Source organism: Haliaeetus leucocephalus, unplaced genomic scaffold (assembly GCF_000737465.1).
Source record: "Haliaeetus leucocephalus isolate CR32 unplaced genomic scaffold, Haliaeetus_leucocephalus-4.0 Scaffold197, whole genome shotgun sequence".
Taxonomy (NCBI): Eukaryota; Metazoa; Chordata; class Aves; order Accipitriformes; family Accipitridae; genus Haliaeetus; species Haliaeetus leucocephalus.
Genome location: NW_010972633.1, coordinates 605,305 through 615,920, shown reverse-complemented (window position 1 = coordinate 615,920; position 10,616 = coordinate 605,305). Strand labels below are relative to the sequence as shown.

The 10,616-nt window shown below is 66.0% G+C and overlaps 1 protein-coding gene across 6 annotated transcripts in view; it reads right to left on the bottom strand.

Annotated features, from left to right (window-relative positions):
* Nucleotides 1-2,863: 2,863 nt before the first annotated feature.
* The window catches only part of DNMT3A (DNA (cytosine-5-)-methyltransferase 3 alpha), a 36,790-nt gene continuing 29,037 nt past the window's right edge, over nt 2,864-10,616 (bottom strand). For 4 of the 6 annotated variants that reach the window (XM_010565884.1, XM_010565887.1, XM_010565888.1 and 1 more), the window contains 17 exons: nt 9,789-10,001; nt 9,516-9,674; nt 9,319-9,426; nt 8,568-8,724; nt 8,237-8,386; nt 7,967-8,011; nt 7,271-7,350; nt 6,971-7,083; nt 5,732-5,915; nt 5,550-5,634; nt 5,029-5,174; nt 4,663-4,753; nt 4,428-4,576; nt 4,227-4,312; nt 3,596-3,665; nt 3,216-3,334; nt 2,864-3,088 (listed from right to left, as the gene is read on the bottom strand). In XM_010565884.1, the coding sequence (XP_010564186.1) occupies nt 2,947-3,088; nt 3,216-3,334; nt 3,596-3,665; nt 4,227-4,312; nt 4,428-4,576; nt 4,663-4,753; nt 5,029-5,174; nt 5,550-5,634; nt 5,732-5,915; nt 6,971-7,083; nt 7,271-7,350; nt 7,967-8,011; nt 8,237-8,386; nt 8,568-8,724; nt 9,319-9,426; nt 9,516-9,674; nt 9,789-10,001 (2,097 nt within the window). In that variant the 3' untranslated portion in view covers nt 2,864-2,946. The remainder of the gene's footprint in view (nt 3,089-3,215; nt 3,335-3,595; nt 3,666-4,226; nt 4,313-4,427; nt 4,577-4,662; nt 4,754-5,028; nt 5,175-5,549; nt 5,635-5,731; nt 5,916-6,970; nt 7,084-7,270; nt 7,351-7,966; nt 8,012-8,236; nt 8,387-8,567; nt 8,725-9,318; nt 9,427-9,515; nt 9,675-9,788; nt 10,002-10,616) is intronic. The other 2 variants (XM_010565885.1, XR_774249.1) reach the window with 2 other exon arrangements.

Genomic DNA, 10,616 nt, shown 5'->3' with positions numbered 1-10,616 from the left:
TTTGCACCTGGTGCTGCAGGGCCGTGTAGCGCTGCCACCTGGTGCTGCAAGGCCATGCAGGACTTGCAAACGGTGCTGCAGGACTGTGCAGCACTAGCACCCAGAGCGGCGGGGCCATGCAGGACCAGCACCCAGCACTGCAGGGCCACACAAGACTCACGGCCAGTGCTGCAGTGCCACGCAGGACCTGCAAACAGCACTGCAGGGCCACGAAGCACTTGCACCCGGCGCTGTGGGCCATGCAGGACCTGCAGACAGCGCTGCAGGGCAGTGCAGGACCCACAGCTGGTGCTGCAGAGCCGTGCAGGACCTGCGAGCGGTGCTTGCAGGACCATGCAAGACTCGCATGTGTTGCTGCAGGGCCGTGCAGGACCTGCACCCAGCGCTGCAGGGCCACGTAGCACTTGCACCGGTGCTGCGGGCCACGCAGGACCTGCAGACAGCGCTGCAGGGCCATGCAAGGCTCGCGCCCGGCGCTGCCGCAGCAGGCGGGACTCGTGCGCGGCGCAGCAGTCTTGTGCCAGACTCGCCCTGGCGCTGCAGGGCAGCGCGGGATCCGGCCCCGGGACCAAGCCGGAGCCCACAGCCACGGCTCAGCACCGGGGCCGGGGGGCCGCGTCCCGCCTCGCCTCCTTTACCACCTGGCAAAGCTGGGCCCCGCGGTGCCCCCCACCGCGGCCGCCCTGCGCCTGCTCAACTCCCTGCGCCGCCCGCACCGACAAGAGGGGCCTCCGAAACCCCGGTAGCACCAGGCGCGGTGGGGAGGTGGGGGGGGCCCCGGGGCCGCCCCCCCGCCTGCCCCCGCCACTGTCGGTCCCAGCACCTCTCAGCACCTCTCAGCACCCCGGGGGCCACCGGCGCGGCTCGCTGCCAATTAGCCAGCACCCCGCACCGAGCGGCCGGCGGCCCCTGCCTGCACGCGGACCTCCGGCACCTTTCACAGTTAGAGAAGAGACGGCAACAGGCCAGAGACCCTCGTGAGCCTCCCCTGTGCCGTAGCACCAGTCCCTGCCCCTGCCGGAGCCCCTCCGCTCCAGCACCGGGCACAGGATCCGGCCACCCCAGTGGGCACCGGGGATGTGGGGCGATGCCCCTGCACCGAGCCGGACCCACCGACCTACTGCGGCACCCACAGCTGCCAGACAAGTAGCACCATCCACAGCAATGCCAGCACCTGCCCGCGTCCTGCCTGCACGCACCACGGCTCCCCTCTGCACCGCCAACGCCGTTGCGGCACCCGGCCACCTGCGGCCGGGGCTGCCTGCCCTCGACACCGACACCACTGCTCCTGCGGCATCCCCGCGCCCACCGTGCACCTCTTGGGCACCCATCACCCCGGAAAGGGGGGCACGGGGCCACCCCTGGCACGGGGCACCAACGGGACACAGTTGCTCCAAACCCACGCTCGGACAGAGGAGCGATGCCCCGAGCCGCCCGGTGCACAAGGCCACGCCGCGGGCAGCACCGAGGTCCCATCCCGGCTCACCGGGGCATCGCCCTCCTGCCCAACCAGCCCGGCCCCGCGGATGTTAGCACCAGGGTCCGGGGACCCACAGCCGTCCCTGTCCCGCGCCAGAAGCGCCCCAGCCACGCTCCGGCACCGCTCCGTCCCACGCTCGCTCCCTGCCTGCCTCCCGCCCTGCCTGCGACCCTGCCAGCGCGACACTGCCACAGCTTTCGGCAAGAGCCCGATTCACAGCACCCGTGCCCCGTGCCGGCCTGGCAGGCAGCACCTGCGGGCAGGAGCAGGCAGGAACACCCTGCCACTGCCGCCGGGTCGGGGAGGGGGGACAACCAGCACCGGCCCGGCCGGGGACGCCACGTACGCAGAAGAGCACCAGTACGTTTGTGCGCGTCGCAGGCAGGGCAGGCAGCGCGGGCAGGGCCAGGCAGGGCAGGGCGGCCACCGCCGTCGCCGAGGGAGGCGCTTCCTTTTAGGACAGAAAAAGGTTATTGCATGACTCGGGATGGAGACGCTTCCCGCCCGGCTGCCGCCCCGGCCCCCTCCCGCGCCGCTCGCTCGGAAAGGCCCGGCACGTAAGGCAACATGGAAGCTGATGTCTCGACTCACCCCGCTGTTTAAAAGCACCATTATGAAGTCAGGTTGTACAGTAGTAACAGTACCTTTTATATATATATATATCTATATCTCATATCTATCATATATATATAAACTGTAAACAAGAGGTAACAGCGGCTTCTAGAATTTGCTTTCTTCAAGGTTTCCCGTGTGGTAGGCACCCAAAATACTGTAGAAAAGGTGTGTGTTGTGGTGTGTGTGTTCTCGGCTTCCCTGCCAGTTGGGTTGGCTCCATATCACCAGTGAACGGTGCTGGTGGAAAAGAGTGAGGCTCAGTCGCTGGGCGTTGCGGAGCCGGCCGAGCGCCTCCCTGCCGCTTCGTGCTCCCTCCAAGCTCGCCGGGCCGGCGGCCGGGGCCACGAGCTCGGCGCACGCTCGGCGCAGACGGAGCGGGTCTCCTTCGCCTCCGCCTCTCCCGGCTGGGGTTTCCCGCTGCCGTTTCCCCTCCTCCGAGAGCAGAGCTGGCGACGGCGTCTCGTCTCGCCCGCTGCTCCGAGAAGCAGAAACCAAACCAACAGAAAAACCCAGCCAGAAAAGAGCGGAAAATTAAAAGGTTACCCAAAAAAAAAATGGTTTTGGTTTTTTGTTTGTTTTTTTTTTTTGTTTGTTTTTGTTTTTTTTTGTCGTTTTCGTTGGTTTTTTTTGTGGTTTTTTTTTTAAATAGGCTAAAAGCTGAACATTGGAAATTCAGGAGAGGACACCGAACCCTTTCGCTCGGGGAGACGTGTGCTGGGTTCCCGTCGGGCTGCGAAATCCCGTCTCTTTTCTGGGTGCTGACTCTTCTCTCATTCCGTGTTTTCACTTCTCTTGGCGTGGATGGTTTTGTTTCTGACTCGCTCCGTGTCACCAGTTCCTGTCTGTCTCTCTTAAACGCAGGCAAAGTATTCCTTCAGGGGAGCAAAGAGATGGCGGATCACCGGCACGCTCCAGGATCTGCCGAGCAGTCTCTGCCGGGCCAGGCGGCTCATGTTGGACACGTCTGTGTAATGCACTGGGAAGCCGAAGACCCTGTGGGGACACAGGGAGGGGATGGGGAGCGGGGTCAGAGGGGTGCTGGCCCCGAGGGACGCGGCGCTACCGGCCCACCCCTGGCGCACGCGCAGCCCCGTGGTGAGCCCTCAGCCGGCCGTGGTACCTCTCCATCTCCGTGCACCAGAGGATGTCCTCCTTCTCATTCATGAAGACGGGGAAATGCTGGTCCTTGCCCTGCTTGATGGAGTTGGAGCGAGTGGTGATAGTTCGCACTTTGCTGAACTGCAAGAGGCACAGGCTCGTCATGCCGGGGGGGGAGGCAGGATGGAGCCCCCCCGGCGTGCTGGCTGGGCAGGCAGGGTGGTCACAGGCAGGGTGACTCCCGTCCCGGGGTACCAGTGCTGCTGCCGCATCCCTCCTCCACGCTGATGGGACCCCTCCCCAAAAGGTGTGGGACCGCCAGGGACAACCGCCAGACCCCACCGCTCCCTCGGCCACACCGTCCCCGCTCCCGCCGGCTGCATCCCGCGTGCCGGGGCTGACCTTTGCTATCCTGCCGTGCTCCAGGCACTCCTGCAGCTCCAGCTTATCGTTGACTGTGGACGCGAGTGGCCTGGGGAAGAGAGACAGGGTGGGCACCACATCCCCATGTCCCCATGCCAGCACCTGCGTGGGCACAGGGCAGCTCTCCACCTGGGGTTTGTGGGGGGGCCAAGGCTGTTTTGGGGGGGCTGCGGCAGGCAATGGTGAGAAGCAGCCAATCCCCGTGGGAGCCTGCCCGTGGCCACCAGCTGTGCGCCACCATGACCCTCGTCCGGGAGGGACAACAGAGGGCAGCTCCATGCCACCCCACCAGCATGAGGGAGCAAGGACAGTTCTGGCCTCTGTGGGGGCCACTGCTCTGGGCTTTAGGGGTGTGCTGTCACCCAGTGCCACTTTGTGAGCCCCTCACTCTCGCCCAGCACTGACTGGGGTCAGGGGGACCCCCAGAGCCACATCCAGGCCAGGGGAGGACCCAGGGGACTGGCACTTTCCGCAGCCCCCGGCAGCACCCTCCCTCCCGGTGCTGGACCAGGGGCTGCCAGCCGCCCCAGCCCCACAGCGGGCAGGGTGACAGGCAGGCAGCCGCCGCAGGCTGGCCGCAGCGGCGCGGCTCTGGGGCACTCTCACCAACCTGTTCATCCCGGGAAGGTTCCCCCAGAAGTACCGTGCCCTGTGTGCTGCAGACACTTCTTTGGCATCAATCATGACGGGGTTGGACTGCGAGAAGGGCGAGAGGTGAGAAGTCAGCGGGGCTCGGCAGCCCACCGTGGGGGCAGGACCCTCAGGGTCCCTGGGGCTGGGTTCCGGAGGGTGGCGACCCCCCGGCACTCACCTCCAGGAAGCGTGAGATGTCCCTCTTGTCGCTCACCCCCATGGCCACCACGTTCTCAAAGAGCCAGAAGAAGGGCCGGTCGTCGCCCTCCTTGGGCCGGGCTTCATGGAGCAGGCGGTAAAACTCGAAGAAAAGCCGCCCAGTGCCCTCTGGGCAAGAGAGGAGAGAGGGGCCGGTGTCAGTGGCGGGGGGCTGGTGGTGGGGGTCAGCCCCAGCACGGCAGGGAGACACCTACCATAGAGCCCCTTCCTGGCTGGGTTGACGATGGAGAGGTCATTGCAGGGGCTCCCCCCGATCACCAGGTCGAAGGGGCCCCACTCCTGTATCTGCAAGAGGGAGAGCCCCCGGTGAGCTGGGCACTGCCCGGGGAAGACGCTGCCGCCTGCTTGGGGGACGGTGTGCCCGGCGGGGGGGACGCCTGGACACACGATGGGGTTGGATGGTGGCCGAGCTCCCTGGCAGGACGGTGATGCCATGCTGGTGAAGCCCAGCACGTGGGGAGATAAAGGACAAGGGACCGGTCCCGTCTTGGGGAGACAGAAGAGCTTTGGGGGGACACAGGGAGGGGGGAGCTGTGGGGGGACCGGCAGGCAGGACGTACGTGTTTCTGGGTGACATTTCGGACGTCCCCGACGTACATGATCTTGCCCTGGTGCCTCACCATGCCCACGGTGATGGAGTCCTCACACACCTCGGAGGCGATGTAGCGGTCCACCTGGATGCCCAGGTCCTTCAGCACCAGCAGGCCTGCGGGGAGCGGGGCTGGGGTGGGCAGCATGACGACAACGGCCCCCCCCTCCCCATCCCACCCGGGCAGCACCACCGTCCCCATGCCATCCCTCTGCTCTGTCCCCCACCAGCGTGGACCCCCCAGGGCCCAGGGCAGAGGAGACGGTGCAGACTGCCCACAGGAATACCCCGCCGGGGGTCCCACAGGCGGCACAGGTCTGTCCACCCACTGCTGACACCCCGATGGGTGCGGGACCCCCCCACCCCGAGGCCAGACAGTTGTGGGGTGCAGGCAGGCTGCTCACCCCACTCCCTTCTACCCCCCATACCGGTCCCAAACACACCCCAGGGAGGGTCCCTGTGGGGGCTGCCAGGCTGGGGACCCCCACCCACCTGTGGCAATGCCGTCGAAGAGCGAGAGCACCCGGATGGGCTTCCTCTTCTCGGCCGGCACCGGCGGGTACACCTTCGGTGGGTCCTGAAAGCCATGGGTGGTGGTCAGGTGGTGAGGGGGAACATGGGAGGCATCAGGGAGCCCGTCTGGGGCTGGGGGGTCCTTCCGCAGGGGCACTCACAAACTCCTGGTCGTGGTTGTTGGCAAAGAACATCTGGAGGCGCGAGGGCCAGTCCTCCCGCCGCCGCAGCAGCCCATAGACGCCCTTATGGCCACACATGTAGCAGTTCCAGGGATCCTCCTTGATGGCTGCCTGGGCCGCCCCCGGGCCCACCAGCAGGTCCACGCACTCCACGCAGAAGCACCTGGGAGAGCCGGGAGCCGGTGTCAGTGGTGGGGCTGGGTCCGGTGCCCCCTGGCAGCATCCCTGCTATGGGATGCTGGGGGGTGAGTGCAGGCAGCGGTGGGGGGACGGTGTCCCTGGCACGGCCGCGTTGTCTCAACCAGCTGCACTGCCCCAGCGGGACCAAGGCCAGGCTGCGGCCACGTCCCTTGAAGACCAGTGGCAGGGAGGGACGCTGGGACCTGCCGCACTGCCCCAACCTCCGCCAGCCCCATGCAAAGACCTGCAGGTGGTACTTGTGGCATCATTGAAACCTCCCAGCCCCACACCAGGACTAGCATCACCAAAACCTCCCCAGCCCCATGTCAGGACTGGGGCATCACCAAAGCCCCACACTGGGACTGTGGTGCCACCAAAACCTCCCAGTCCCTTGCCAGGACTGGGGCACCACCAAAACCTCCCCAGCCCCGTACCGAGACTGGGGCATCACCAAAACGCCCCAGCCCTAAACCAGGACTGGCATCACCAAATTCCCATGCCAGGACTGGGGCACCACCGAAACATCCCCTGCTCCACATCAGACTGTAGAATCACCAAAACCTCCCCAGTCCCATACTGAGACTATGGCATCACCAAAACTTCCCAGCCCCATGCTGGGACTGGGATATTGCCACAACATCCCCCAGCCCCACACCAGGACCAGGGCATCACCAAAACCTCCCCAGCCTCATGCCAGGACTGAGGCATCACCAAAATGCCCCACTGGGACTGTGGCACCACCAAAACCTCCCAGTCCCATACTGAGACTGGCATCACCAAAATGTCCCAGTCCTAAACCAGGACTGGCATCACCAAAACCCCATGGCAGGACTGTGGCATTCCCAAAACCTCTCTAGCCCCATGCCAGGACTGCAGCATCACTGAAGCCTCCCAGCCCCACACCAGGACCGTGGCATCACTGAAACCTCCTCAGCCCCATGCCAGGACTGCAGCATCACTGAAGCCTCCCAGCCCCATGCCAGGACCATGGCATCACCAAAACCTCCCCAGCCCCGTGTCGAGATGGCAGCCCCTGACCTGCAGCAGTTGTTGTTGCCGCACATGAGCACCTCGCGGCCGCCGCAGCAGATGGTGCAGTAGGACTGGTAGCCATCATCGTCGTACTGGTATGCGCACTCCAAGAAGCAGTTCTGGGGGAGAGCCAAGGTGTGAGTGCGGTGCAGCACGGCCCGAGCCCTGTGCCGGGATGTTGCTGCGAGGGCACTGGGGCAGCTCCTGGCAGAGCAGCCTGGCAGGTAGATCTCCGGGACAGGCCGTTTGGGGGGACCCGGCTGTGCCCGCTTGCCTGGCGCTGGGGCTGCCTGTGCCACGCCGTACCTTGCAGTTTTGGCACATTCCTCCGATAAATAGAGGGTGCTCCAAGGTCACGTTGAGGCTCCCGCAGGAGATGCAGATGTCTGGGGACAGGAGGGGAGACGTTAGCCCCAGTCTCTGCCACCCTGGATCAGGGCAAGCCCAGCACACAGGGAGCAGCCTGACCCCAAGCAACGTCTTGCTGCCACCCCCAGCAAACGCTCATCTCCGTGTCTGGGTCACACCAGCTTAACTCCCCTGAGCCAGGGAGCGGCAGAGCCCAACCCCAAACTGCTGGTGCCACCGCGACAGCCACTGCGATATGTTGGGGACCAATCCTGGGGACAGTGTAGCAGGGCTCCCACCGCCTCCCCTTCCCTATCCTGCCCCCCAACAGCCACACCCACCAGCCCTGCCTCGCTCCATGCCCAGGCTCAGCCCTTTCTGTGCTGGTGACCCCAGCCCTGTGCAGCATCCCAAGGGTCCCCACCACCGTCCGGGGCAGTCCACTGTCACGCCTGCTGCTGTCCCTGCTGCCAGCCAGGCTGAGGGATGGGACAAGCCTGTCGTCTGGCCCTCCCTGCCCCTCCGAGCCCCCTCTGCCTCCCAGCTCTACAGCCAGAATTGGTGCCTGGCCGGGGAGGGACCCTCCACCCTGTCCCTGTCCCCGGGGAGCAGGATGTGTCTCAGCCCTGGAGCCGGGCACTGCCCCACACTCACCTTCGATGTTCCTGCATTTCTGCCGGACCTCGTAAACGAGCCGCTCTGGGGAGGGAGAGAGGTGTCAGGGCACTGGCCCTGCCCCAGCCAGGTCCCCGATGGAGAGGGAGACCTGGCCCAGAGCAGCTTTTGCCCCACAGCTCCTCCCCAGGGTGAGCACGGCCCTGCCGGCACCGGGACGGAGACCTGGCAGGGTCACAGCTGAGAAAAACCCGTGGAAGGTGGGTGGGTGGGCGGGTGCGGGGACATCCCTGACCCTCTGGGCAGTACCTCGGGTGCGTTCGTCGATGATCTCCTTGACCTTGGGCTTCTCTGTTGTGCTTTTCCTGGGTTTTTTGGCGGGCGGGGGCGGTGCATAGGCAGCTGCTTCTGGCTCTACCCACATCTCCGTGTAAACTTCTTTGTAGGGGTTTCGCTCCTCTGCAAGGGGCGCGTGGGGTCCCATCAGTGGGGTCCCGATGGCCCTGCACGCCCGCAGGGGGACCTGCCTGCCCCACGGCGCTTCCTCTGCCCAAGCCCACACCACCCCGGTGATGCCGGAGTCAATGGCCGAGGGTCCTGGGGGACACTCGCTAAGGCCACTCAGCCTCCCCCCACTCACCTTCGGGGGGCTCCAGGCCCTTGGGGCCGGAGGGCTGGAAGCCGCCCAGGGCCCACTCGATCATCTGCTTGTTCTGGATCTCCACCACCTTGGAGGTGTCCGTCTCGTCGTTTTCGGGGCACGCCGGGAAGATCTTCCCTGCTCTGCTGCTCGCCACCTGCCAGGGGAGCCGCAGGCCCGGCCATCATCCACCCACCCTGCTGAGGGGGTCCCCATCCTCAGACCCCTGCCCCAGCTGCTCCAGATGCTGCCCACTTTGCCCAGCCAGGCAGCCCCCAGCCCCAAAGGGACCTACACGGTCAGACTCCCCCACATTGTGCCACAAGAAACCCCCACACCTCCCAGCACTGCCAAGAGAGCCCCGGAAAGCCAGGACCTCCCCAGCATCACCCCACAAGGACTTCAGCAACTCCCCAGAGACCCCAAACTCCCCTATAGCTTCCCCAGCAGACCTCCAGACACCCTTGGCTAGGACAAGAGATTCCCAGACACCCCCAAGATGTCGCTTCCAGAGTCCCCTGGATCACCGACCCTTTTAAGAGACACCCTGGGCCCCCCAGGAAGCTGCTGGGTGCAGGAGGTGAAGCAGGGCCAGATCCTGGTGGGGCAGAGGGGCAGCTGCCTGCTCCCACACACCCTGTCCGGGGCTGGCAGGACGGACCCGCTTGGGCACCCATGTCCCCCCAGCCTCCCGGTGCTGGGGTCGGTGCCACCCCACAGCCGGTGCTGGTCTGCAGCCGCTGGTGCTCACCTGCAGCACCTCGTAGATGGCTTTGCGGTACATGGGCTGCTTGTTGTAGGTGGCCTGGTGGAAGGCGCTGGCAAAGGAGCTGAGCGGCAAGAGCTTCTCTACGCAGACCTGGGGGACGGGATGTGGCCGTGAGCCCGGGGGGACACACCTGGGGACAGAGGGGGCTGCCGGACCCCCACCTCATGGGTGCCACTTACCACCGAGAACTTGCCGTCCCCGAACCACATCACCCAGCGGGTGCCCTCGGCTGCCCGGCTCCGGCCCGTCATCCACCAGGAGACGATGCGCCCGGGCCACCAGGAGAAGCCGCGCAGCTTGCCCCACACCAGCTCGCCAATACCGAAGCCCCGGCCATCCTGTGCCGTGAGGAGACGGGAGGAAGGTCAGAGGCTGGTGGAGAAGGGGTGCCCGCGTCCCTGGGGGGCAGCAGCCCCACAAACCCCTCCATGCCCAGCCGGCCCTGCCCTCACCTCGTACTCAGGCTCGTCGTCAGCCGACTTGGAGGTGTTCTTGTCGACGGCATCGGCCACCACTGGCTCAGGCGTGGTGGCCACGTTGGGTGAGGCAGGGTCGGTGGGCTGCTGCGAGGCAGGGGGGCTGGCCTCCTCCTCCTTCTGGGGCTCTGCCCGCGGCGTCTCCTCCACCACGTTCATCACGGCGATCACCTTTGCCTTCTTCTCCGCCTGGGGAGGGGGGACACACCGATCAGGGCAGAGCTGTGGGGCATTGCTCACCCGGTGCCCTGACATGTGGGCAGGGGCAGGCAGGGGTGGGCAGGGTGCTTTGGGCCAGCCCGCCTGGGTGGGGGGCAAGCTCGGCAGTGCCACCCAGACCCTGGTATGGGTCTGGCAGCCCCCCAAAAGCCTCTCTGGGCAGCCGTGGACCCCTCAACCTGCACGGCCCTGCTACCCCCAGCCACCACCCCCCTGCCCCGTCCCCACAGGCTTGGGGTGCTCCCCTTAGTTCCCGTGCCTCAGTTTCCCTCTGTGGTCAGGAGGGGACAGCTTGGGGAGCATTGGCAAAGCTGCCGGGGGTGGCTCTGGGGGAAAAAGGTGTCAGCTGCCCCCCACCAAGGGGCTGCCCCTGCTCTGCCCCCCCCCGGTGGACTGTCCCTGCTGCCCGCCTGGCTCCCCCAGGGGTACATCCCCCCAGGACACGGCCCTCGCCCCTCCAGCGACGCCAGTGGAGGGATGGCACTGGTGCTGGAGCCCTGGGCACCGTCCCACCCCCATCCCGGCCGGGGGGCTGGCCTGGTCCCCCCTGCCCAGCCTTGCTGCCATGCCAGGTCCCCTGTTCTG